Genomic DNA, 27897 nt, shown 5'->3' with positions numbered 1-27897 from the left:
CGCTTTATTATACACATCAAAAGAGCAAAAAAACACGACCAAAAACAGCCATCGATTTGTGAAAATTTGTCTTTGATTGCATGTTTCATTGCTCTCTCGGTTTGAACATGTTCAAAATTACATACATTAACAATATTAATAATATTAATAATAATATCGATGTCAGATATGAAATATGTATTTAAGTACATACCTAATTCATAAACGTACATGTGCTTGTTTATTAAATAGAGACGAGGTAGATCTGGACATAAATTAATCATAAAATATGTAGCTGCGGCCTAAAAGGTAAATTATACATATATCAGGAGAAGAAAGGCTAGTAGGAAGTATTTTAATGTGTAAGTTGTTGCCCTTGTGCCTTTTTCGCATTTTCTATAAACTCCATCAGACCTCGAGACATATAGTATGGTCTTGATATACCGTCATTCATGACTGAATCCTCACAAAAGCATATGAAGAGACTATCAATTATGGTCTAGAAATATTGATAATTTATTAATAGTGCTACTGTGTTAAGTTAACTCACTTGAAAAGTGCCAAATATTATGTAAACAATGACCAAATTTATTATGAAACACGTGACAGTACCTTGTATTCCCGCCGGACCCACATCCTGAAAAAAAAGCAACCGGTGTATACTTGTGTTATAAATAGGTTATAAACTTACCATAAAGAGCGCAAAGGAAACTGCTGTGGCGAGTAGAGTGATAAGCATTATAATCATTGCCAAAATAAAATCTCCAACACAGTTTATAGCGAAAATGTTGCCAATATTTGCTAGAAGTAATTTTGTAGCACGTTTGGCCGATCTCAGAAAAGACTGTCCATGAATTGCTAAAACATAAATATTATTGAACTACTAGCAGTTTGTTTTACTAACCTGTCTGTATATATGAATTTCCAGACAAAAAGTTGAGAAGTATATCGACATTGTTGCAGCAGAAATGCATGCAAAACCTACAGCACGCATTTCTGAAAAACATCTTCAGAAGCGCTTTCACTACGGCGAACAGCGTCAGCAAGAAAGACCCAAAAGCGATAGTACCGAGATGGTACCTCACTGTAACTTTAAAGCTAGACCAAACTGGAGAATCTAACTGATCTTTATTTCTGAAACACGAGCATTGTTATCGTAACATACGTTAATAAAATTTGTCGTACTTGGAAAAGTACCACCGTGCCACACCTCCAGAGATGGTCATATACTGAATTCCTGCCACAAATCGCATAGCCCAACTGGCAACGATTATATTGAAAATGATTGTGAAAATTGCGACTGCGGACAGTTCGTACTTGTACATATTTTCGTCGCGCTTTGTGAGTTGTCGAAAGAAGAACATCCGGAAGGTGGTGACAATAGCTGCTACAAACACAACAATTTGGATGAAAGAAGTCTGAAATTTGGGTTTTAGTACCAAAGTGGTTTTAAATGCGGTACTTACGAAAATTGGGAAAAACACTACTAGGGGCATAGCAGCAAGAACTTTGGTTGTTTCTTTGTATAATTGAATAACCAAACCTACTCTCTTAAATATAACTATAAATATTATCAGTATTATCACAACAAAAATTGTCCAAACAAGAATCGGTAGCAGGGAGATTGCATATTTTTGAAAGTACAAAATCCTGAAGAAAAAAAATTAGAAAATTTTCATACGTTAGTACTATCATACCATAAAAATCCTGTAGCAGCTAACAAAACCAGCACCGAAAAAATCAAAATTCCCCACACAAATGGAGCTGGAGCAAACCTCAACAGTACCAGTGTGATTACACCTAAAGCTGTATCAACAATCAAAAATTTAACAAAAAATTAAAGAAATTCTAACCGATTGTAAAGAATATCGCCAAGAGGTACCTCCACCAAATGCTGTTCTTGGTCGTGAAAACCTTCTACAATCAGAATGCAATAGGTACTAACAAAAACAACGCGAATTTAACGTACCGATATATCAAAGCTATTTGCCCGAAATTGATTTTCCTCATTCCAGAAATCGTTCGTCGGTTGTAGCACGCTCAATTTGTTCTCGAATTGATTTTGTGAAACACATTCACGTTTTTCATTGACATATCTGAAAAACAAGGTTTTGGGTTTCAAAATGGTGCTACCTGAACTCACCTATTAAGTGTGAAATCTTGACCAGAGCAAGGAACACCGTCGATTGTGGGGTTTTTGAGTCCACAGAAGTTTCCGCAGTTGTCACTGTAGTGAGTTAGGTGTCTAGAATCCGCATTGACCAAGGTGTACACTAGGAAAGGTATCTACAAAAAAATGTGCAACTTTGCTATAGTTGTCCGGAATCAATATATCAAGTTCCCTAAATTTCCTTACCAAAATCAGTATGGCAATTCCAAAAATAACGAATCCTTTCTTATCCGTCACAGTCCTATTTTCCGGTCGTGCGGGCACTTCCACATTTTCGATGGAAGTGTTCAGTTTCCTGAAATCCACGAGCTGAAACATCATTGCTTGTTCAGATCTTTTTTAATTATAGTAATTAATTGATGACATTGGTTAACAAGTTGTGATTAAATACTTTTCGCAGTTTTCAGCATAAATATTGTGGCTGAGAACGGGTCACTAAAAATAGACATGATGTTTGAAGATCGTCCGAGCCTATAAAACAAATTTAGATTATTTTGAGTTACTAAAGCGGTAAGAGTTTATCTGTAAAAAGCGGCAGGAATAATTGGCGTTACAGAAACTCCTTGAAACGAAATCTATAAATAAATCTTCATTACATTATTTTGTTTTGGGTGTGGTTAATCAACAGTGCAAAATCGTGCACGACCTAAAATCTTGCGTGTAGCCGAACAAATAGCACTTCAGAGGGTGGAAATAATGCTCTTATAATTAAATTAGTAAATTTTGAGGTTTTAAAATAATGAATTTCAGTGATGCTACATCCTATTTTTTTTTTTCGAAAATGCATAACGTGATAATAAATACGAGAAAATAAAGTCCAATTTTGAAAAATATCATAAAGGAAAAAAATGTTTCAAATTTCTCTTAACTAAGCATGAATAAAGGTTTAAACAATTACATAACTAGAAAAACATACTGACCTCCTCAGGTCTCACAGTACTCAACGAAGACCCCATGGTGCCGCCTCTTCTCTACAATATACGAAAAAACATCATTTCCAGCACAGACAAAAGCACCCACAAACTAAAACCAAACTCGATAGCAAAACACAAAAAAAATATCACCCAAGTGCACAACAAAGTGCGAAAAACAACCAATGGTATAAAGAGTCCTTACACCCACGAATGCGTCCTACAAGTGGTAAAAAAGCACAACAAACACTGACGGCAAGTTCGCGCCAGTTCTACGCAGCTGAAATTTCTCAGATTCGAAACACAACATCATTTTAACAATAAATTCGCTTAGTAATGTAAACTTGTAATGGGGTCGTTACACCAAAAGTTTCAGCCCTTAAATGTGGTTCCTGTTGTTTGTATTTCAACGGTGAATGGGTGGGAATTGACAAACAAGATTTAATTTTGTTAAAATCATTAAATGGGCGTTCTTGGAACTTCAATGATTGTCGTTTGCCCTCTAAAACCCCTGGTGATTTCAATACTCCTAATTATGCAAGCAGCTATATTGACTTTTTTTGTGGGGAACCATTAAAAAATTTCAATTTTAAAAAAGTTGTCTAAAAATTATGAAAAAATTCAGGAACGTGGATCTCAACACGCTGATTCTATAAAATAGCACGTTGATGGTCACGAAGCAAGATTTTCGACAAAGTCGCTGCGAAATGTGAATTTTTGAAAATTTCAAAAATTTCGAAATTTCAACGGTCGATTCTAGAAAAACGGTTGCAGGTATAAAAAAGTCGAAGCCGGATTTGAGTTCTTGAGCTCGAAATCTACAAGAAAATATATTTGATTGAGTTTCGAAAATGTCAAAATTTTTGCGAAATTTGAAGCGTTAAAAAATTTCAGTTTTAAAAAAGTTGTCTAAAAATTATGAAAAAATTCAGGGACGTAGATCTCGACACGCTGATTCCAAAATTATAGCATGTTGATGGTCACAAAGCAAGATTTACGAAAAAATCGCTGCGAAATGCGAATTTTTGAAAATTTCAAAAATTTCGAAATTTCAACGGTCGATTCTGGAAAAACGGTTGCAGGTATAAAAAAGTCGAAGCCGGATTTGAGTTCTAAAGCTCGAAATCTAAAAGAAAATGTATTTGGTTGAGTTTCGAAAATGTCAAAATTTTTGCGAAATTTAAAGAAGGGGAGATCATTTAAAATTTCAATTTTAAAAAGTTGTCTAAAAACTATGAAAAAATTCAGGGACGTAGATCTCGACACGCTGATTCCAAAAATATAGCATGTTGATGGTCACGAAGCAACATTTTCGAAAAAATCGCTACGAAATCCGAATTTTTGAAAATTTCAAAAATTTCTAAATTTCAACGGAAGATTCTGGAAAAACGGTTGCAGTTATCCAAAAACCGAAGCCGGATTTGAGTTCAGGAGCTCGAAATCTACAAGAAAATGTGATTAGTTGAGTTTCGAAAATGTCAAAATTTTTGCGAATTTTGAAGGTGGGACCATTAAAAAATTTCAATTTTAAAAAAGTTGTCTAACAATTATGAAAAAATTCAGGAACGTAGATCTCAACACGCTGATTCCATAAAATGGCATGTTGATGGTCACGAAGCAAGATTTTCGACAAAGTCGCTGCGAAAGGTGAATTTTTGAAAATTTCAAAAATTTCGAAATTTCAACGGTCAATTTTGGAAATACTGTTGCAGGTATAAAAAAACCGAAGCCGGATTTGAGTTCTAGAGCTCGAAATCTACAAGAAAATGTGATTAGTTGAGTTTCGAAAATGTCAAAATTTTTGAGAAATTTGAAGAAGGGGGGACCATTAAATAATTTCAATTTTGAAAATTTGTCTGAAAACTATGAAAAAATTCAGGGACGTAGATCCCGACACGCTGATTCCAAAAATATAGCATGTTGATGGTCACGAACCAACATTTTCGAAAAAATCGCTGTGAATTCCGAATTTTTGAAAATTTCAAAAATTTCGAAATTTCAACTGTCCATTCTGGAAAAATGGTTGCAGGTTTCAAAAAACCGAAGCCGGATTTGAGTTCTAGAGATCGAAATCTACAAGAAAATGTGATTAGTTGAGTTTCGAAAATGTCTAAATTTTTCCGAAATTTGAAGAAGGGGGGACCATTAAAAAATTTCAATTTTAAAAAAGTTGTCTAATAATCATGAAAAAACTCAGGAACGTAGATCTCAACACGCTGATTCCATAAAATAGCATGTTGATGGTCACGAAGCAAGATTTTCGACAAAGTCGCTGCGAAATGCGAATTTTTGAAAATTTCAAAAATTTCGAAATTTCAACGGTCGATTCTGGAAAAACGGTTGCAGTTATCCAAAAACCGAAGCCGGATTTGAGTTCTAGAGCTCGAAATCTACAAGAAAATGTTTTTGGTTGAGTTTCGAAAATGTCAAAATTTTTGCGAAATTTGAAGAAGGGGGGAGGGACCATTAAAAAATTTCAGTTTTAAAAAAGTTGTCTAAAAATTATGAAAAAATTCAGGAACGTAGATCTTAACACACTGATTCCATAAAAGAGCATGTTGATGGTCACGAAGCAAGATTTTCGACAAAGTCGCCGCGAAATGCGAATTTTTGAAAATTTCGAAAATTTCGAAATTTCAACGGTCGATTCTGGAAAAACGGTTGCAGGTATAAAAAAGTCGAAGCCGGATTTGAGTTCTAGAGCTCGAAGTCTACAAGAAAATGTGACTAGTTGAGTTTCGAAAATGTCAAAATTTTTGCGAATTTTGAAGAAGGGGGAACCATTAAGAAATTTCAATTTTAAAAAAGTTGTCTAAAAATTATGAAAAAATTCAGGGACGTAGATCTTGACACGCTGATTCCAAAATTATAGCATATTGATGGTCACGAAGCAAAATTTTCGAAAAAATCGCTGCGAAACGCGAATTTTTGAAAATTCTAAAAATTTCAAATTTTTAACGATCGATTCTGGAAAAACGGTTGCAGGTATATAAAAACAGAAGCCTGATTTGAATTCTAGAACTCGAAATCTACAAGAAAATGTATTTAGTTGAGTTTCGAAAATGTCAAAATTTTTGCGAAATTTGAAGAAGGGGGGACCATTAAAAATTTTCAGTTTTAAAAAAGTTGTCTAAAAATTATGAAAAAATTCAAGAACGTAGATCTAACACGCTGATTCCATAAAAGAGCATGTTGATGGTCACGAAGCAAGATTTTCGACAAAGTCGCTGCGAAATGCGAATTTTTGAAAATTTCGAAAATTTCTAAATTTCAACGGTTGTTTCTGGAAAAACGGTTACAGGTATAAAAAAGTCGAAGCCGGATTTGAGTTCTAGAGCTCGAAATCTACAAGAAAATATATTTAGTTGAGTTTCGAAAATGTCAAAATTTTTGCGAAATTTGAAGAAGGGGGGACCATTTAAAATTTCAATTTTAAAAAGTTGTCTAAAAACTATGAAAAAATTCAGGGATGTAGATCCCGACTCGCCGATTAGAAAATTATAGCATGTTGATGGTCACGAAGCAACATTTTCGAAAAAATCGCTACGAAATCCGAATTTTTGAAAATTTCAAAAATTTCTAAATTTCAACGGAAGATTCTGGAAAAACGGTTGCAGTTATCCAAAAACCGAAGCCGGATTTGAGTTCAGGAGCTCGAAATCTACAAGAAAATGTGACTAGTTGAGTTTCGAAAATGTCAAAATTTTTGCGAATTTTGAAGAAGGTGGGACCATTAAAAAATTTCAATTTTAAAAAAGTTGTCTAACAATTATGAAAAAATTCAGGAACGTAGATCTCAACACGCTGATTCCATAAAATGGCATGTTGATGGTCACGAAGCAAGATTTTCGACAAAGTCGCTGCGAAAGGTGAATTTTTGAAAATTTCAAAAATTTCGAAATTTCAACGGTCAATTCTGGAAATACTGTTGCAGGTATAAAAAAACCGAAGCCGGATTTGAGTTCTAGACCTCGAAATCTACAAGAAAATGTGATTAGTTGAGTTTCGAAAATGCCAAAATTTTTGAGAAATTTGAAGAAGGGGGGACCATTAAATAATTTCAATTTTGAAAATTTGTCTGAAAACTATGAAAAAATTCAGGGACGTAGATCCCGACACGCTGATTCCAAAAATATAGCATGTTGATGGTCACGAACCAACATTTTCGAAAAAATCGCTGTGAATTCCGAATTTTTGAAAATTTCAAAAATTTCGAAATTTCAACTGTCCATTCTGGAAAAATGGTTGCAGGTTTCAAAAAACCGAAGACGGATTTGAGTTCTAGAGCTCGAAATCTACAAGAAAATGTATTTAGTTGAGTTTCGAAAATGTCTAAATTTTTCCGAAATTTGAAGAAGGGGGGACCATTAAAAAATTTCAATTTTAAAAAAGTTGTCTAATAATCATGAAAAAACTCAGGAACGTAGATCTCAACACGCTGATTCCATAAAATAGCATGTTGATGGTCACGAAGCAAGATTTTCGACAAAGTCGCTGCGAAATGCGAATTTTTGAATATTTCAAAAATTTCGAAATTTCAACGGTCGATTCTGGAAAAACGGTTGCAGTTATCCAAAAACCGAAGCCGGATTTGAGTTCTAGAGCTCGAAATCTACAAGAAAATGTTTTTGGTTGAGTTTCGAAAATGTCAAAATTTTTGCGAAATTTGAAGAAGGGGGGAGGGACCATTAAAAAATTTCAGTTTTAAAAAAGTTGTCTAAAAATTATGAAAAAATTCAGGAACGTAGATCTTAACACACTGATTCCATAAAAGAGCATGTTGATGGTCACGAAGCAAGATTTTCGACAAAGTCGCTGCGAAATGCGAATTTTTGAAAATTTCGAAAATTTCGAAATTTCAACGGTCGATTCTGGAAAAACGGTTGCAGGTATAAAAAAGTCTAAGCCGGATTTGAGTTCTAGAGCTCGAAATCTACAAGAAAATGTGACTAGTTGAGTTTCGAAAATGTCAAAATTTTTGCGAATTTTGAAGAAGGGGGAACCATTAAGAAATTTCAATTTTAAAAAAGTTGTCTAAAAATTATGAAAAAATTCAGGGACGTAGATCTTGACACGCTGATTCCAAAATTATAGCATGTTGATGGTCACGAAGCAAAATTTTCGAAAAAATCGCTGCGAAACGCGAATTTTTGAAAATTCTAAAAATTTCAAATTTTTAACGATCGATTCTCGAAAAACGGTTGCAGGTATATAAAAACAGAAGCCTGATTTGAATTCTAGAACTCGAAATCTACAAGAAAATGTATTTAGTTGAGTTTCGAAAATGTCAAAATTTTTGCGAAATTTGAAGAAGGGGGGACCATTAAAAATTTTCAGTTTTAAAAAAGTTGTCTAAAAATTATGAAAAAATTCAGGAACGTAGATCTAACACGCTGATTCCATAAAAGAGCATGTTGATGGTCACGAAGCAAGATTTTCGACAAAGTCGCTGCGAAATGCGAATTTTTGAAAATTTCGAAAATTTCGAAATTTCAACGGTCGATTCTGGAAAAACGGTTACAGGTATAAAAAAGTCGAAGCCGGATTTGAGTTCTAGAGCTCGAAATCTACAAGAAAATATATTTAGTTGAGTTTCGAAAATGTCAAAATTTTTGCGAAATTTGAAGAAGGGGGGACCATTTAAAATATCAATTTTAAAAAGTTGTCTAAAAACTATGAAAAAATTCAGGGATGTAGATCCCGACTCGCCGATTAGAAAATTATAGCATGTTGATGGTCACGAAGCAACATTTTCGAAAAAATCCCTGCGAAATCCGAATTTTTGAAAATTTCAATAATTTCAAAATTTCAACTGTCCATTCTGGAAAAATGGTTGCAGGTATCAAAAAACTGAAGTCGGATTTGAGTTCTAGAGCTCGAAATCTACAAGAACTTATAATTAGTTGAGTTTCGAAAATGTCAAAATTTTTGCGAAATTTGAAGAAGGGGGGACCATTAAAAAATTTCAATTTGAAAAAGTTGTCTAAAAACTATTAAAAAATTCAGGAACGTAGATCTCAACACGCTGATTCCATAAAATAGCATGTTGATGGTCACGAAGCAAGATTTTCGAAAAATTCCCTGCGAAATCCGAATTTTTGAAAATATCAAAAATTTCGAAATTTCAACTGTCCATTCTGGAAAATGGTTGCAGGTACCAAAAAACCGAAGCCGGATTTGAGTTCTAGAGCTCGAAATCTACAAGAAAATGTGATTAGTTGAGTTTCGAAAATGTCAAAATTTTTGCGAAATTTGAAGAAGGGGGGACCATTAAAAAATTTACTTTTAAAAAAGTTGTCTAAAAATTATGAAAAAATTCAGGAACGTAGATCTCGACACGCTGATTCCAAAAACATAGCATGTTGATGGTCACGAAGCAACATTTTCGAAAAAAACTCTGCGAAACGCGAATTTTTGAAAATTTCAAAAATTTCGAAAGTTCAACGGATGATTCTGGAAAAACGGTTGCATCTACCAAAAAACCGAAGCCGAATTTGAGTTCTAGAGCTTGAAATCTACAAGAAAATGTATTAAGTTGAAATTCGAAAATCTCAAAATTTTCGCGAAATTTGAAGAAGGCGGGACCATTAAAAAATTTCAATGTTAAAAAAGTTGTCTAAAAATTATGAAAAAATTCAGAGACGTAGATCTCGACACGCTGATTCCAAAAATATAGATTGTTGATGGTGACGAAGCAACATTTTCGAAAAATCGCTGCGAAACTCGAATTTTTGAAAATTTCAAATTGGAAATAAATAAGCTGATCTGGTGTTGTTTACAAATTTGCATTTTATGACGGACTCATTACAGTAACCATAATCTCTCCTCCCTTGGGTCGATACCTGCGGTGGGTTGGTACTTTGAGTTGCATAGCTACAAAAAATAATTCTTATTTTTTGTTGTTTTTCACACAGACAGTTGTAAACGTGAGTCAATTTTGTTTTCTATTATTACTACAACTACTCCTACTACTGCTACCGTTACTAATGCATTAATATTAATTCTGCAGCGATTAAATAAACACATCTGTTCAATTACAACAAACTTTATAAATAATGTAATAAGTTTGGTCTGGCACACAGTGTTTTATCAAACGTTTATGATCGAATTAAATACACAAACATCGGGGATTTTTGTTACATTATAACTACTTACAATCACTACAAATATTTACATATTTTCATTTTCATAAATACTAAATAAGTATATAAATATCTAAAATTCCAAATTAACTGCAGCGTAATTTCAAGAGATAAAAAGACCCTGAAAGTATTTAAAAACAAGGCTATTACACCACTTTCAAACAAATAACGAATTATTATTGTGGATGTAGGAAATGTGGGTGTTCAAAAGTTTTTAGATTAAAACATAATTCTACGGCTACTGAAACTCCAACAATTTAAATAGTGGCTCGTTGACAAACTAAAAGCCTCATTTATCTAAAAAAGTGTAATTTCAGTGCAACTCGTAAATAACACTGTATTTAAAGAACTGGATGAAACATGGAAGTTGGCACTTGAATTATAAAAATTTAATCTATTTTCTATTTTTATTTGTTTTTTTTTTAAAGACGTAATGGGAAAATTTCTTTTAACTTTCCAGCACTCACCACCACATACTTGGTACCACAACCGCACAGCAACTTTCCTAAAAAAATCATCACCTGGAAATCCCCGGAAACTAAAAATCCCGCTGAACATAATCCACAATTCCCAGTTCACGCTTGGCTTAATTACCACATTATCATTATTCGTGATACACTAGACACACAATGAAATTAAATATGCACTCATCTCGCAATTTTTTATCTCATGACTAATCTTTAATAACAACGCGAATCGAAAATCACGTTCTATTCTTTCCTGAGGCGTCTAGTGTACACACCTTCCCGGATTAACCACATTTTCTTAAGTAAATCGTAACAAAGAAGATGTTCAACACGTTGTGGTACGGTATCTTCCTCATGGGTTTGTTCCATTCGTCCCAAACCCAGTGTACCAAACCCAGCCCGACCACAGTCAGTGGTACCCACGCACCAACCACGACAATTTGTTCCGGCGACCTGATTTTCGAAGATGAGTTTGACGAACTCGATTTGCAAAAGTGGAACCATGAATTGACGCTGGGTGGAGGTGGGGTAAGTACCAGTACCATTTACTAGTTTACGTATCAACATACTCGTGCATAGAACTGGGAGTTCCAATGGTACGCCAACAGCAGGTACAACAGCTACGTGGAAAATGGGACACTTTTCCTGAAACCAACCCTAGTGGCTGACGAATATGGAGAAATGTTTTTGTCGACGGGGAATTTGGATATCAATGGTGGTGCTCCAGCAGACCAGTAAATACGTTATTACAACAACAAAAAAAAAATAATAAAATGTGTACGATGTAGGTGTACCAATCCGGCGTTTTATGGTTGTCAGAGGCAAGGTACCACCCAGAATTATTTGAACCCAGTCAAAAGTGCCCGGATTCGAACTGTGCATTCGTTCAACTTCAAATATGGTAAAGTCGAAGTTAGAGCGAAACTTCCCGCTGGCGACTGGTTGTGGCCTGGTAAGTTTCTCTAAAGGTAGTATAGTCACTAGTCAAAAATTTGTAGCCATTTGGATGCTACCCAGATGGAACCAGTACTCCGGGTGGCCCGTTTCCGGCGAAATCGACATCATGGAAAGCCGTGGCAACCGCGCCCTTGTCAATGCTTCCGGTGTCAATATCGGTACCCAGATGGTCGGTTCCACCTTGCATTGGGGTCCATCGGCGAAATACAACAAGTATAATTTGACCCATCTGGAAAAACTAAATCCGGATGGTTTTGACACCGATTGGCACAAATATCAATTGCTATGGGACGAAACGAGTCTTCAGTTCTCCATAGATGATGAGGTTTTGGGGAAGATTGAACCTCCAGCTGGTGGCTTCTGGGAATTGGGTAACCTCAGTTACTCTGGTTACGACAACCCGTGGAAAGGGAGTAAATCGAAACTGGCGCCCTTCGACCAGGAGTATTATATCCTGTTAAATTTGGCCTGTGGTGGTGTGTCCTATTTTCCTGATGAAGCCACTAATCCTGGAGGAAAACCCTGGTCCAATGTGTCTCCAACCGCCTCTAAAGACTTTTGGAAAGGGAAGGACCAATGGTTGCCTACTTGGCAGCTAGGAAACGATACTGCGGCTTTCAAAATTGATTACGTCAGAGTCTGGGCTTTATGAATAAGTTTAAAAATGTAAAATAAAACTATATTGTCATTCATCTTTATATAAAAATCACATCTTCTTTTTATAAAATAACTTACAATATCGTGCTTAAAAATATTACACACTGTGCACTACACAAACCCCGAATTTAAAATATCCTACGTCGATTTATCCACAGAATCACTAACTGTGGGAACTTTCTCCTGCCAAGCTTGAGCATCTCGTTGCTTATTATCATAAATCGCCAACACTTTTTTCGAATTCTCCACAAACTCCATCAACCCTCTGGACATATAGTATGGTTTTGCCATACCGTCGTTCTGCTCGCAGTCTTCGCAAAAACACAAAAAAATAGTGTCAATGGCCATCTAAAACCACTTAAATTACAACCCAAATCACCCATTTTGGTCATAGTACCTCATAAACTGTCATAAAACAGTGGGCCACAAAGTATGCAAAGAGTCCAGCTAGAGTTAACAGAACCCACATGTGTTGCAACCCTTCTTTGTACTAAAATTCAAACTAATAATGTCATTTAGGTACTAATTGTAAACGAACCTGTAGCATTTTGGCCCCTATTAACACCGTCGCAGCAACTACTAGAACTTTTCCCAGAAATAGTACAAAGTCACCGACTGAGTTTATCGCGGTGACTCGAAGAACGTTGGCCACCAGAAGCTTGAAAGCTTGTTTGCCTCCTTTACAAAATGAGTACCCGTACATGGCTAAAGAATCACAATTGTTTACCACCAAGTTTTGCTTTTTGGTACCACTTACCAACTTCAATGTACGCGTTCCTGGTTATGTACTTGAGGATTTTTTCGAAACAGTATAGACAGCACTGGCAACATTTTAGGGCGCAGTCCACGCATTTACCTTGGTGACTGTGCAAGTACTTCTCCACCCACTTTAAAATTATCCGGATGAACTGGACTAGTGCTACGAGAAAAGAGCCCAAAGCTACGGAACCCAGATGGTAGCGGACTAAGTTGTAGCCGCTTTTCAAAATGGGAGTACCGAGGGTGTTCTTGTCTCTAAAAGTGTGACGGTGAAAATAATGGTGCGACGTTTGTGTGAAAGTACCTGGCGAAGTACCAGTCGGACACAGCACCGGCTAGTACCATGTGTTGACACCCAATCACAAACTGGCACATCCACAGCATCGCTAGCAAGTTGTACCACCTAGTCAGTTTCATCCATACGTCTTTTTGGTACTTGTAGACGTGTGGTTCTTTGGGTGTGAGGTAGCCGGAACTTTCAATCCACAAAGAAAAATAAAACCAAATACTGATCACAACTCCCAGAGAAACGAAAGTCTAAAAAGTAGTTCGTTAGTAGTATCGAAATGTATTTAATGAAAATAGTAGTACTATTAACGGCTGCACTAGTAGCAAAGGCATTGAAGCCATCGCTTTCCCCGCTTCTTTGAATAATTGCACTACTAATTCTATTCTCTTTCTCATCACGATGATGACCAGAATTACAATCAGGGTCACAATACTGGCAACAATGGCGAACGCAAAGTAGGTGCCAGTTTTTCGGGAGTCGACGTCCGGGATTAGATTTTCGGGAAGATGGTTTGTGGATGTCTTGGACTGGTGCCACATTATCCTGGAAAAATGGGTTTATTTTTCGTGTGGTTGGTGTTGGTTGAGGTACCATAGTATCACTGTGCCGATGCAGCAGGCCAGTACGACCCCTACGAGTACTATCCATACGACGAATCCCACCAGGAAGCGAAATAAGATCAGTATTAAAAGCGAGAAGGCTGAAAAAAATAAAGGAAGTACTAACACTGAAGTTTGAATTTTCTTAATTAGTAAAGCAAAATTTTGGAAAAACGTTTGTAAATACACAGATTTAAGGGGCTGTAAAATTTCTTTGACTAGCATATCCTAAAATTATTAATTTTGGCAATTCTGATGCGACGTTGTCACGTTGCCACGTTATTCCAGTTTTCTTGATTTTTTTTGCCAAAGCAAAAGTTCACAAAAAAATCGGAGTCAAGTTGGTTTCAAAGTTCCTGTTGCAATATTTTATGGAAAGATAAACAGAGCTACGCGGTTTGTTGTGCTATTAAATAAATCAAATTTTAATATACAGAGTGTTTATCAAAAAATTCTAAATACATTACAATTTTCAAATATTGATATTTCAGTTTTTTCAAATCGAATACCCTGTATTTTATTACAACATCTTATTTTAACTTGCTGTCTTCCTTTCAATATGTCAACTTGAAATATAGAAAACACTTAACACAAAAAATGCTAAATAACTGAAACGAAATTTTTGGTTTTCTCTGGAAGGTCTTCAAAAAAATTCAAAAAATTCTCCGATGTCAAATTCACGCTGCTGAGGTGTTTCAACCCGGCCATTTCTTGATATTTCCTATTGTTTTACTAAAATTCTGAATCTAATCTTTGGGAAAAGCAACATTATTTCTCAAAAATTTTGAATTTAACTATAACTTTTCGATTCAGTGTGTCGAGATCTACCCGTCAATTTTTTGTTTAAATTTTTGACCGACTTTGAAAAAAAAACAATTTTTGGATATTTCGTGAAAATTGAAACTTTTGGCTTTCTCCTGAAAGTTTCCAAAAAATCCAAAAAATTCTCCTATGTCAAGTTCAAGTTGCTAAACGGTTTTGACGTGGTCATTTGTCCATATTTCTTGTTGTTTTACCAAAATTCCCAAAAATTCATGACAAACTTTGAGATATTCGAAAAATTTGAATTTGGATCCAGATATTTTGGAAAATAGTCACCGTACGAACGTCTAATTTTTTTCTACCAGAGATGTGTTATATCTTTACTAAAGCTCGATCTTTTTCATAATTTTTGTCTTGTCAGTAATTCTGAAATCGCGCTGAATGTGTTTTTTTGGAAAAATACCTTTATTTCGTAAAAAAAAATATTTTCAACTATAATTTTGACACAAGACCACTATATTTTTCGATTCACTATGTCGAGATCTACCCGTCACAATTTTTTGGCGCCTTTTTACGAACTTTGAAAAAAAAAAATTTTTGGATAATTCATGGAGATTGAAATTTTTGGTTTTCTCCTGAAGGTCTTCAAAAAATCCAAAAAATTCTCCTATGTTAAATTCAAACTGCTAGGTGTTTTAACATGGCAACTTTTCGATATTTTCAGTCGTTTCACCAAAATTCTCAAAAACATACATGAAAAGTTTTGAGATATTCGGAAAATTTGAATTTGGACCTAGATATTTCAGAAAAAAGTCACCGTAGGAACTTCTAATTTTTTTAAACCATAAATGGGGTATCTTTAATGGAGCCTGATTTTTTAATAATTTTTACCGTGTTACTTTTTCTGAAATCACGTTGAATGTGTTCTTTGAAAAAATCACCATTATTTTTGAAAAAATTTGCTTTTCAACTATAATTTTGGCCCAAGACCACTAATACGTTATATATTTTGATTCAGTATATGAGGATCTACCCACCAATTTTTTAGAGACTTTTTACCGACTTTGAAAAAAAACAATTTTTGAATATTTCATAGAAATTGAAATTGTTGGCTTTCTCCTGCTCGATTTCAAAAAATCAAAAAAACCTCCTATGTCAAATTCAAGTTGCTGAGGTGTTTTAACGTGGCCATTTGTCGACATTTCCTGTTGTTTTTCCATAATTTTGAGAAACATACCTGAAAAATGAAATATTCGAAAAATTGAATTTGGACCTAGATATTTCGGAGAATAATCGCGGTAGGAACTTCTATTTTTTTTTCCTCCATAGATGGAGTATCTTTACTAGAGATCGAATTTTTTCATAATTTTTACTTTGTCAGTTTTTCTGAAATTACGCTGAATGTGTTCTTCGAAAAGACCACCATTATTTCTTAAAAATTTTTGATATCCAACTATAATTTTGGCCCAAGACCACTAATACCGTATATTTTTCGATTTAGTATGTCGAGATCTCCTCATGAAAATTTTTTGGCGACTTTTTACAGACTTTGAAAAAAAAACAATGTTTGGATATTTCATAGAGATTGAAATTTTTGGCTTTCTCTTAAAGGTTTTCAAAAAATTCTCCTATGTCAAATTCAAGCTACTGAAGTGTTTTAATGTGGCCATTTGTCGATATTTTCTGCTTTTTACCAAAATGCTGAAAAACATAATTGACAAATTTTGAAATATTCAAAAAATTTGAATTTGGACCTAGACATTTCGAAAAATGGTCACCGTATAATTTTCTATTTTTTTTTTTTTCTATAGAAGTATAGACCAGGTATCTTTACCAGAGCTTGAATTTTTTCATGATTTTTACCTTTAGAGTTTTCTAAAATCGCGCTGAATACTCGTATGTTCTTTGGAAAAAGTACCATTATTTCTTAAAAATTTTGATTTTCAACCATTATTTCTTAAAAATTTAGATTTTCAACCATAATTTTGGACCAAGACCGCTAATACGCTCTGTTTTCCGATTCAGTAAGTCGAGATCCACCCATCATTTTTTTTTGGAAACTTTTTACCGACTTTGAAAAAAAAACAATTTTTGGATATTTGAGATTGAAATTCTTGGCTTTCTCCTGATGGTCTTCCAAAAAATCCAAAAAATTCTCCTATATCAAATTCAAGCGGCTGAGGTGTTTTAAGATGGCTATTTGTCCATATTTCCCGTTACTTTACCACAATTTTCATAAACATATATGACAAATTTTAAGATATTCGAAAATTTTGAATTTGGACCCAGATATTTTGGAAAATAGTCACCCTACGAACTTCTAATTTTTTTCTACCATAGATGTTGTGTGTCTACTAGAGCTTCATTTTTTTCGTAATTTTTGACTTGTCACTTTTTCTGTAATAGCTCTGAATGTGTTTTCTGAGAAAAGCACCATTATTTCTTAAAAAATATATTTTTAGCAATAATTTTGGCCCAAGACCACTAATACGTTGTATTTTTCGGTTCACTATGTCAACACCTACCCGTCAAAATTTTTTTGGGCACTTTCTACCGGCTTTTAAAAAAAAAAAATTTTTGAATATTTCATGGAGATTGAAATTTTTTGCTTGCTCCTGAAGTTCTTCAAAAAATCCAAAAAAATTCTCCTACATCAAATTTTTTAACGTGGCGATTTGTCAATATTTCCTGTAGTTTTACCAAAATTCTCAAAAACATACTTGACAAATTTTGAGACATTCAAAAAATTTGAACTTGCATCTAAACATTTCGGAAAATAATCAATTATAATTTGTTCCTTCTATGGACGAGGTATCTATAATAGAGTTTGAATTTTTTCATAATTTTTACCTTTAGAGTTTTTCTAAAATCGCGCTGAATATGTTCTTTGGAAAAAGTACCATTATTTCTTAAAAAATTTGATTTTCAACCATAATTTTGTACCAAGACCGCTAATACGCTGTATTTTTCGATTCAGTAAGTCGAGATCTACTCATCAATTTTTTTTTTTTTTTGGAAACTTTTGACCAATTTTGAAAAAAAAATAATTTTTGGATATTTCATGGATATTTAAATTTTTGGCTTTCTCCTGAAGGTCTTCAAAAATCCAAAAAAATTCTCCTATATCAATTTCAAGCTGCTGAGATGTTTTAAGATGGCCATTTGTCCATATTTCCCGTTACTTTACCAAAATTTTCAAAAACACATGACAAATTTTAAGATATTCGAAAATTTTTAATTTGGACCCAGATATTTTAGAAAATATCCTACGAACTTGTCATTTTTTTCTACCATAGATGTTGTGTCTCTACTAGAGCTTGATTTTTTTCGTAATTTTTGTCTTGTTAATTTTTCTGCAACCGCTCTGAATGTGTTCTTTGAGAAAAGTACCATTATTTCTTAAAAAATATATTTTCAACTATAATTTTGACCCAAGACCACTAATATGTGGTATTTTTTGGTTCACTATGTCAACACCTACCCGTCAAAATTTTTTTGGGCACTTTTTACCGACTTTGAAAAAAAATAATTTTTGGATATTTCATGGAGATTGAAATTTTTGACTTTCTCCTGAAGGTCCCCAAAACAATCCAAAAAATTCTCTTATGTCAAATTCTAGCTGCTGCAGTGTTTTAATTTGGCCATTTGTCGATATTTCCTGTTTTTTACCAAAATTCTGAAAAACATAATTGTCAAATTTTGAGATATTCGAAAAATTTGAACTAGGATCTAAACATTTCGGAAAATATTCAATTATAATTTTTTCCTTCTATGGACGAGGCACCTACAATAGAGCTTGAATTTTTTCATAATTTTTACCTCGTCAATTTTTCTGAAAGCGCGCTGAATATATTCTTTGGAAAAAGTACCACAATTTCTTAAAAATTTTGATTTTCAGCTGTAATTTTGGCCCAGGACCACTAGTATCCTGTGTTTTTCGATTCAGTATGTCGAGATCTACCCGTCATCATTTTTTGGCAACTTTGGCGACTTTAAAAAAATATATATTTTTGGAAATTTCATGGAGATTGAAATTTTTGGCTTTCTCCTAAACGCGTTCAAACATTAAAAAAAATCTCTTAACTCAAATTCAAGCAAATTCAGCAAATTTCCTGTCGTTTCACCAAAATTCTCAAAAAAATTCACGTCAAATTTGAGATATTGAAAAATTTTTAATTTGGACCAAAATATTTCGGAAAATAGTCGCCACAAGAACTTCTTTTTTTTTTCCATAGACGGAATATCTCTCCTTAAGTCTGAATGTTTTCACAATTTTTGCCCATGCTGTATAAGGTGATGCTTTTAACAATAAACGATAAATACGTGATCTTTCGTAAACAAAACGTGGAGACACCCTGTATATACGGGTATCTCAGCTAAAACTCCGCGGCCTATTATTATCTTGAGAACGGACAGAGATATTAAAATTCTGTGGACGTCATTGTTTTTAGTTCGAAAGGCTTAATTTAATTTTAATTATGACGCATACATGAATACAAAAATTACAGAATACAAATAATTACAAAACCAAAAATAAATCAAAATTTTAAACTTCGAAAGATATTAAATAATTTTTCCAGCTACTTACCCAGGGCAATAAGGCAAAGATACAAAAATTCGGGCCAACATAAATGAAAATCCTCAGACACTTCCTACAAATAACGAGATTATTTCCTCTTTTGTAGAAAATTCTCCTCTTTTTCGCGTTCAAAAATTTCGAAAAAAAAATAGGAGTAGAAATTTTTCAAATTTTTTGAACGCGCTGTTTTTGTCACTTACATGGAAGAAATTTTTCAATCCAGTTTTCGAAAAAAACTTGTTCACTACTTTGCTACTCCCTGTCGGAACACATCTACGGAAGAAGCGCCGGCTGAAAATAGAATCGCATATTTCACCCACGAATCGATAATTCCGTCTGGAGAGGCAGAATTGCACAGAAACTAACATTAATATTTAAAGATCGCGTGCAAACGTGCATCTAATCAAATTATCGATAACAGCAAACACTACACTTACTATCCTTCGTAATTGTCACAATCCGGGACGCACTTTTTTTCGATAATCGATGAGTCGTTGTTCCTTATCATTATGTGATATCTACAACATTTAATCAAAGAAAATTTTTATTTTGGAAATGAACTGGTGTCGATTATACTGACGGTCTCGTCAACGTCGAACTTTCTTCTTGACACACCTCGTCTTTGAAACCGTCATAATTAACGACGTTGTTCTTTCCACAAACGTGACCACAGTTGTCATATCCGTTAATAATGCGGAAAATATCGCCGTTGAAGATGCAATAACCCACAAAGAACAGCTGAAAATCGCACCTACAACACCGATTTATCGCGATTTAGTAAATCAACCCTTACCAGGACGATCAGGAATAAGGTTAGGAAAATCAGGAAGCACACATCCGTCGTGGACCGAGATCTCCGCTTAAAATCGTCGCTTCCCTGCGATCCTGATCCATCGTAAAAATTCCCCATATCGCCCGTCTGAAAAATAAAAAAATACTACAATCAGTAAAACCACAAACGCTTGCTGCCGTACCCACAAGGGTGGAGTATTTAATAGAAAACATTAATTAGTTAATTACCATAACTTACCTCGTGTGGTTTAATTTTTTCGCCGGCGCTGACTTTCGCCCCCATCGCTTTTAACAGCTGGAACGATATTAAGTGTAAAACTATAGCGAAATTTTAATAACAAAGGAGGATTAAAGCGTGATGGAGATAATGTTTTACATCCGTTTGCTTTTGATATGTTTTGATTCCGTGTGTTGTTATCAAAGAACTACCATGGTTTGATGAAATGCTGTCGTGTTGAGTGCGTCGCGTTAATTTTTTTTGTGTAATTGACCTATATAGAGTGATGTTGAGTGGAAGTGGCGATGGATAAATCGAGTATTTCGAAATTTTACCACCATGGCTTCCCGTGTGGTGGTGTGTTGGTGCTTATTTCGTGTTAACGTGGTTGGGTGGGTGCTAAACTTGCCGTGTTAGTTAGGAGTAATTTGCAATTTTAATTACTAAGCTTTTGTGAAAATAGTTGATATGATTTAAATAATTATTTTTATTTTTATATGAAAATGTGGGTAGTTTTTGCACGATGTTGCACCTGAATAAACAACTACAATACATAGTCCAAGAGATTCAAAAACGTTTATTTTACCTTTAGTTATGTTAAAAACTTTAATGTACATTAGTAATTATATGGTGGGGATTCTAGCATACTTTGACCTCACTTGACTTAGGCCAGAACCTCGATCACTTTTGTTGACCGCATCCCGGAAGTCAGGTCAGTTTAGACCAGCTCATAGTTTGTCAAGTCACGTCAAGTAAAGTCAGGTCATTCAAGGTCAGGTCAGGACAAGTAACGACCAGTCAATTCAGGTCAAGTTTGGTCATTCAGGAGCAATTTGTTCAAGTCAAATGAGGTTAAAATGAGCTAGAACCCCCATCACGCAATTGAAAAATGAAAAAATGAAAACTAAACTAAAAAAAAGATCTTTTCACAAAAACTATACGTCAAAAAATTCGTCAAAATTTACCATTGTGTAGCAAATTGTGAAAAAAAATCAATTACCGACTTTTTGGAGAATTGTGAGTGCTTTTGGCGAATTGGTAACATCACCACCGAGAAATTTACAAAATTTGGCCGAAAATAAATTTCTATCTTTTTACTATTTAAAGCTGCCGAATTTTGCAGACGTAATTGAAAAATTCTAAATTTCACATTTTGCACTGGTTTTTTAATTTTACTATGAAAAGTTTCTCTCCTTTATGAACACTTTTTTTAAATGTGCAAAATTTTTAATTACTATTTTAAAAATTTTCTATGATTCAAGAGATCTTTCACTATCAATGACCTGATACGTCGGTATGAGGTCACACTGAGCTAGAACACGATATAACTACTTATACCAAATAATATTTAATTTTCTGAGGAAAGTTGAAACTATTTTCAAAACATTTTTTTTAAGTTGATCACAGCCTCGTAATTCTAATGTTTTTTTGACAAAAAAGTGACATTACATTGTTTAAAAATTCGTACAAAATTAATAATTATTCTAAACACATTCAGGTACCAGTTCCTGGTGAATTACGAGCGCTTCTTACGACTTGACAACACCACCAAGAAATTTGCAAATTTTTTGAGAAAAATAAAATATTATATATTCGTAAATTGACTTTTACGTATTCAACGTGTACTGTTTGTACTTTTTGACAGTTTTTCACATTTTATTTTGCCTTTTTAAGTTCACTATTATAAGTTTTTCATATTTATTAACACTTTTTTTTTAATTTTGCGAAATTTTAATTCGGATTTAAAACGAGGTTCGGACTAAGATCAAATGAGGTCAAAGTGTGCTATAACTACTTAGACCAAACAAAATTTACTTTTATAGTAAAAGTTGCACCTATTTTGGAAAATATGCTTTCAAAAATGTTTAAAAATTGCGATAATTGTATAATCAAAAAGAAAAAAGAAAAACTTGTTTTAATTATAAATGCAAATTTCGACGGAAAAAATCTTCAAAAAAATTTGAGTAATAGAGTTTTTGAGGTCACAATTTTTTAAAACACTTTGCATTTTCTTTTTCGAGGTAATTATATTTAAAACCGTCAAAAGTTTAATACATTTTTGAAAAAAAAGGAAATATTACCTGTTTTTCCACAATAATTTTATAGTAATTTTGAAAACTGTCCATGGTGAAATGGTCGGCATAAAACAATGGGGGTTATGGCTCAGGTCAAATGTGTTCAAAGTGAGCTGGAACCCCCACCATATAACTAATAAATAATTATTATAACAAATAAAATTTAATTTCTTTTTATTTATTCTTACTTTCAACGCGTTGTGTCAATTCTTACAGAAAATAAGGCAAAAGGGAGCATTTTTCATTTTTTTCCTAATCAATTTCGAAATCCAAAGGGATTTTTTAAACGTAAGAACAACATCCAAAAATACAATTTTACCACTTGTAAAAAAATCATGTACTAACTTCCTGAAGAATTAAGAATTCTTTTAACAAATTGGCAACACCGCCAAGAAATTTACAAATATTTGGAGAAAGATAAATTTTACCTAGATATGAATTTCAATTATTTCAGCTGCTCTCAATTGAATTTTGTGTATCCTACGTTTACTCTTTTCAAATTTTCGAAATTTGCGGACATAATTCAAGTTCTGTAAAACTCTTTTGAGATTTTTTTCATATTTTAATTCGATTTTTTTTCACTATTATAAGTTTTTCTCATTTATTGTGCCAGATTTTTATTAGTTTAGAAAATTTCTCATAACTCATAATATTAACTTTATAATTTATAGAAAATATTTTATAAAATAATAATTTTATAATAATTTTGAAAACTGCAGGTAGATCATGAACTGATGAAATGGTCGCCGAAAAGTAATGGGGGTTCTGGCTCAGGTCAAATGAGATCAAAATAAGCTGGAACCCCCATCATATAACTAATTCATAATTATGTATTGTATCAAACACAAAGTTAAATATACGTACTTTAGAACATACACTTTTTTTTTTGAATCGTGATAACTATATAAACACAGATTAAAGATTTATCCTTACTTCCAATAAGTTGTGTTTATTCTTGCATAAAATAAGGTAAGAGGAGAACAACATCTTAATTGTAAGGAAGTTTTCGAAAAAAAAATAAGTTTTACAAATTTACCTCTTTTCAGGTTTTTTGGTTTTTGAATTTTTCTATTTTTTCAGGTTTTGATTTTTCAACTTCACTTTTTTGATTTTTCGATTTCTCAATTTTTCAATTTTTTAATTTCTCACTTTTAGGACATTTCAGTTTTGGGATTTTTCAGTTTACTTGTTATTCAATTTTTCGATCTTACGATTTCGCAGGTTTTCGATTTCTCAATTTTTCGATGTTTCGACTTCATTTTTTTTATTTTTCCATTTCTCAGTTTTTCGATTCTTTAGATTCTCAGTTTTTCGATATTTCAGTTTTGGGATTTTTCAATATTTCTGTTCTTCGACTTCCATTTTTGACTTCTGGATTTTTCGATGTGTCGACTTTTTACTTTTCGATTTTCAAATTTTAGATTTCTCAATTTTTTGGTATTTTAATTTCTTAATATTTAAAATTTTAGATTTTTCGATTTCTCGATTTTTCATTTCAGCTCTTCCATATTCCAATTTTTCAAATGTTTCGATCTCTTAATCTTTCGATTTTTCGACTTCCCGGTTTTAGATTTTCTGTTTTTCAATTGTCGTTTTTTCAAATTTTCGATATTTCAATTTTTCAAATTTGACATTTAAGCTGTAAATTTTTCGATTTTTCAATTAATCGAAGTTTTGATTTTCCCATTTCTTGACTTTCGAGGGTTTCCATATTCCTGTTCTTCAATTCTTTAATTTTTCGATTTTTCATTTTTTAGTTTTTTTAAGGTTTCGATTTTTCGACTTCACTTTTTGGATTACTCGATTGCTCAATTTTTCGACTTTTTAGGTTTTCAGTTTTTGGATATTTCAGTTTTCGGATTTCTCAGGTTTTCCATTTTTGAGTGTTTCTTTCATTATTCAGATTTTAATATCTCAGTTTTGGGATTTTTCAATATTTCGATTCTTCGATCTGGATTTTTCGATGTGTTGATTATTTTACTTTTTCAATTTTTGGATTTTAAAATTTTAGATATTTTAAAAATTTTAGATTTTTCGATTTCTCGATTTTTCAGTTCAGTTCTTCGATATTTGAATTTTTAAAATGTTTCGATTTCCTAATCTTTTGATTTTTCGACTTCCCGGTTTTAGATTTTCTGTTTTTCAATTGTCATTTTGCCAATTTTTCGATTTTTCAATCAATGTTTTGACCTTTGAGTGTTTCGATTTTCCTGTTCTTCAATTCTTTAATTTTTTGCTTTTTCTGGTTTTTGATTGTTCAATTTTTCGATTTTTTAAGGTTTCTATTTTTCGAATTCACTTTTTTTATTTTTCGATTTTTCAGTTTTTAGATGTTTCAGTTTTAGGATTTTTCAATATTTCAATTTTCGGCTTTTCTATTTTTGACTTCTGGAGTTTTCGATGTGTCGATTTTTTTATTTTTTCGATTTTTCAATTTTTCGATTGCTTAATGTTTCGATTTTTCGACTTCCCGGTTTTAGATTTTCTGTTTTCAATTGTCGTTTTAAATTTTTCGATTTTTCAATGTTTTGATTTCCCGATTTAGTTTTTCTTTCATTTTTCAGTTTTTCGATATTTTAGTTTTGGGATTTTTCAATATTTCGATTCTTCGAATTTTCGATTTTTGACTCCTGGAGTTTTCGATGTGTCGATTATTTTACTTTTTCGATTTTTCAATTTTTCGATTTTTCAATTTTAAATTTTTTAATTTTTAAAATTTTAGATTTTTCAATTTATCGATTTTTCAGTTCAGTTTTTCGATATTTGAATTTTTTAAGTTTTCGAATTTTTCAAATATTTCGATTTTTTAATCTTTTCATTTTTCGACTTCCCGGCTTTAGATTTTCTGTTTTTCAATCGTCATTTTGTCAAATATTCGATTTTTCAATTTTTTAAATTTGACTTTCATAAACTCTCATTGTTTCGATTTTTTAATTAATCGATGTTTCGATTTTCCCATTTCTTGACTTTTTAGGTTTTCAGTTTTTGGATATTTCAGTTTTCGGATTTTTCAGGTTTTCCGTTTTTCAGTTTTTCTTTCATTTTTCAGTTATTGGATATTTCAATTTTGAGATTTTTCAATATTTCGATTCTTCGACTTTTCGATTTTTGACTCCTGGATTTTTCGATGGGTTGATTATTTTACTTTTTCGATTTTTAAGTTTTAGATTTTTTAATTTTTAAAATTTTAGATTTTTCGATTTCTCGATTTTTCAGTTCAATTCTTCGATATTTGAATTTTCTAAGTTTTCGAATTTTTCAAATGTTTCGATTTCTTAATCTATCGATTTTCCGACTTCCCGGTTTTAGATTTTCTGTTTTTCAATTGTCGTTTTTTCAAATTTTCGATTCTTTGATTGTTCAATTTTTAGATTTTTTAAGGTTTCGATTTTTCGACTTCACTTTTTTGGATTTTTCAGTTTTTAGATATTTCAGTTTTAAAATTTTTCAATATTTCAATTTTTCGGCTTTTCTATTTTTATTTCTGGATTTTTCGATGTGTCTATCTTTTTACTTTTTCGATTTTTCAATTTTTGGATTTTTAAATTTTAGATTTTTCAATCTTTTGATATTTTAAATTTTCAATATTTCTTAATCGTTCGATTTTTCGACTAACTGGTTTTAGATGTTCTGTTTTTCAATTTTTCGATTTGTTAATTTTTCGTTCCCGGTTTAACGAGATTTGATTCTTCAGGTTTTCGATTTGTAAGTTTTTCAATTTTTGACTTCCCGAGCGTAAGCAAAGGAAGTATTGTAATCGAGTCCATCGGCCGACTCTCTAGTTTTCATGACCCCTAGAAGACGAAGAAATATGTACGTCTGTCCGTCTGTCCGTCTGTCCGTCTGTCTGCCGTCCCGGATTTTTATTAGACAGATAATCTCCGTAAGTACTGGACCGATTATTATGAAATTTTGTACTTATATTAGGAATATTATGTAGATGGTAAAACGCTACCCAAAATTTGGTTGGGTTTTAAATTGCATAAAATAACATAGTACTACACATGTAGCTTACGACTCCTAATTGAGTTTTTACCCGAAACGTCCAGATTTTTGGAAAAAAAATCAAAAATATAAAACAACATTTTGCAATTTAATTTTGAATCTGCTAGCTAACCCGAATGCTTTGAAATGTTGCCAATGTTTTAAGGCTATAAAGAGCATCATAAATCTCTAGTCAAAATATATTTGGTTGTCCCCTCCAAAAACTTGATGACGCCACCCCAAAATTTTGCTGAATAAATCCTATCTAAATTGAACAAGATATGATGAGTCTCTTCTTGTGATTTACCATTCCATTCATATTTTTGTTATTTGCATATACAGGGTGACCCAAAAGAATTAATGAATGCGTAAATGTAATTCAATTCTGCCTACTACTAACTATCATCACAAAAACACGATAAAGCCTGTATTACACACGCCTGCATTCGGTCAGCTGATGGAATGATAAAGATTAAATAAAAAACTATAAAATATCATGAATCCTACATGTGTTCACGTGTTTACCAGCCTTAACTAGCGAATTGTCGAAACGTATAATCAGCACTTAAGAACCTAGGAACACGCATTCGCTCGATATTGTGATAAAACGGACGACTACTTTGGACATTCCTTAGATAAACTTGTCTCGACAAACAGAAAAGGACAAACATTTTTGTGACCAAACAGTAATGAACAAATAAATACAATTTATTAAAATCTAAATTACTTACTTATGGACTAAATTTTCTCCAAAGTAATAATAAAAATACATACCTCTGATATAAATGCTATGACAGCGAAATAAGCACTCAAGTTTTTTTGGATCTGATTTCCGTAAAATTCCCTAAACAAAACTTAAAACTGAACTCTTCAGAGACGTAATTGTATAATGAGGTAACAACCTAATAAGTTGTTTATTTGTTAAAGTGTCTATCAATGTGTCATCATGCATAATCAATAGTGAAATCTACATTTCGAGAAATACCACGATGACTTACTTTCCAACAATTAAGAAGAAATTATAGGAAGGTCATTTTGGCAAATGTTCAAATTCATGTTTTGTTGGTATTTGAGAATAATTTAAGATCATTATGAAAATAATGAAAGACTACTTAAAATTTATCTATGATTTATCCCTTCCAGAAAGCTAATAACATCATGTATAAATATTATTGTTTGCATTAAATAATGTGTAGAACCGAAACGTTTTATGTCTTACCTGTTTACTAGGAGTACAACTAAAGAAATAAGCTCTAAATTGTGGCAAATACAACACACCAACTTTGACTTTTAAAAGTTATTACAAACTCCGACAGCTGCAATAACAGTGAACAAAAACCCACGATACGCAGAAAATAAAATAATCAGCGAAAAACAACACTTTTTTCTCCGTTTTTTAAGCAAAACGCACCAAAAACTCCCACATTGTAAAAGCAATAAATTCATCACTTACCTCCAACCAGTTTAACTCCTAAATGGTCCACACACTCTCATAATCACTGTCAAACAGTCCCACAAGCAATCTTTTCATCACCCGTTATGCGGCAGCCACACAACA

The 27897-nt window shown here is 32.8% G+C and overlaps 3 protein-coding genes across 3 annotated transcripts; 1 reads left to right on the top strand and 2 right to left on the bottom strand.

Moving 5' to 3' along the window:
• Positions 1-24: 24 nt before the first annotated feature.
• Positions 25-10818, bottom strand: LOC135139264 (choline transporter-like protein 1). Its single transcript, XM_064069432.1, has 13 exons — positions 10670-10818; positions 3070-3120; positions 2336-2458; positions 2123-2265; positions 1949-2075; positions 1833-1896; positions 1677-1785; positions 1446-1629; positions 1165-1397; positions 884-1113; positions 671-837; positions 530-616; positions 25-478 (listed from the first exon to the last, which is right to left on the bottom strand). Exons 1-13 carry the CDS (start codon positions 10718-10720, stop codon positions 335-337), a joined length of 1713 nt encoding a protein of 570 aa, XP_063925502.1. The 5' UTR covers positions 10721-10818; the 3' UTR covers positions 25-334.
• Positions 10801-12335, top strand: LOC135139265 (beta-1,3-glucan-binding protein-like). Its single transcript, XM_064069433.1, has 4 exons — positions 10801-11197; positions 11249-11403; positions 11458-11621; positions 11668-12335. Exons 1-4 carry the CDS (start codon positions 10991-10993, stop codon positions 12276-12278), a joined length of 1137 nt encoding a protein of 378 aa, XP_063925503.1. The 5' UTR covers positions 10801-10990; the 3' UTR covers positions 12279-12335.
• On the bottom strand, positions 12292-27897 carry LOC135139262 (choline transporter-like protein 1). Its single transcript, XM_064069430.1, has 14 exons — positions 27793-27897; positions 20302-20358; positions 20065-20190; positions 19852-20009; positions 19709-19789; positions 19472-19562; positions 19281-19344; positions 13923-14031; positions 13634-13874; positions 13347-13579; positions 13041-13297; positions 12822-12988; positions 12681-12773; positions 12292-12631 (listed from the first exon to the last, which is right to left on the bottom strand). Exons 2-14 carry the CDS (start codon positions 20344-20346, stop codon positions 12422-12424), a joined length of 1875 nt encoding a protein of 624 aa, XP_063925500.1. The 5' UTR covers positions 20347-20358; positions 27793-27897; the 3' UTR covers positions 12292-12421.

Source organism: Zophobas morio, unplaced genomic scaffold (assembly GCF_036711695.1).
Source record: "Zophobas morio isolate AGI-343-1 ecotype UQ-CSIRO unplaced genomic scaffold, CSIRO_AGI_Zmor_V1 ptg000031l, whole genome shotgun sequence".
Classification (NCBI taxonomy): domain Eukaryota; kingdom Metazoa; phylum Arthropoda; class Insecta; order Coleoptera; family Tenebrionidae; genus Zophobas; species Zophobas morio.
The sequence above is the reverse complement of the archived record's forward strand: the minus strand, read 5'-3'. Positions and strand labels throughout refer to the sequence as shown.

What these genes read in the sequence shown, in the direction of transcription:
- LOC135139264 (XM_064069432.1), bottom strand. Translation starts at nt 10,720, where the DNA reads ATGATTTTTTTAGGAAAGTTGCTGTGCGGTTGTGGTACCAAGTATGTG. An exon ending in GCACGGTGGTACTTTTCCAA is followed by an intron (nt 1,114 to 1,164) that starts GTACGACAAATT and finishes CTCGTGTTTCAG; the next exon opens with AAATAAAGATCAGTTAGATT. An exon ending in AAATTCATATATACAGACAG is followed by an intron (nt 838 to 883) that starts GTTAGTAAAACA and finishes TTTATGTTTTAG; the next exon opens with CAATTCATGGACAGTCTTTT.
- LOC135139265 (XM_064069433.1), top strand. Translation starts at nt 10,991, where the DNA reads ATGTTCAACACGTTGTGGTACGGTATCTTCCTCATGGGTTTGTTCCAT. An exon ending in GGTGGTGCTCCAGCAGACCA is followed by an intron (nt 11,404 to 11,457) that starts GTAAATACGTTA and finishes TGTACGATGTAG; the next exon opens with GTGTACCAATCCGGCGTTTT. An exon ending in TGGCGACTGGTTGTGGCCTG is followed by an intron (nt 11,622 to 11,667) that starts GTAAGTTTCTCT and finishes AAAAATTTGTAG; the next exon opens with CCATTTGGATGCTACCCAGA.
- LOC135139262 (XM_064069430.1), bottom strand. Translation starts at nt 20,346, where the DNA reads ATGGGGGCGAAAGTCAGCGCCGGCGAAAAAATTAAACCACACGAG. An exon ending in AAAAAATTAAACCACACGAG is followed by an intron (nt 20,191 to 20,301) that starts GTAAGTTATGGT and finishes TTTATTTTTCAG; the next exon opens with ACGGGCGATATGGGGAATTT. An exon ending in GTTTTATGACAGTTTATGAG is followed by an intron (nt 12,632 to 12,680) that starts GTACTATGACCA and finishes AAGTGGTTTTAG; the next exon opens with ATGGCCATTGACACTATTTT.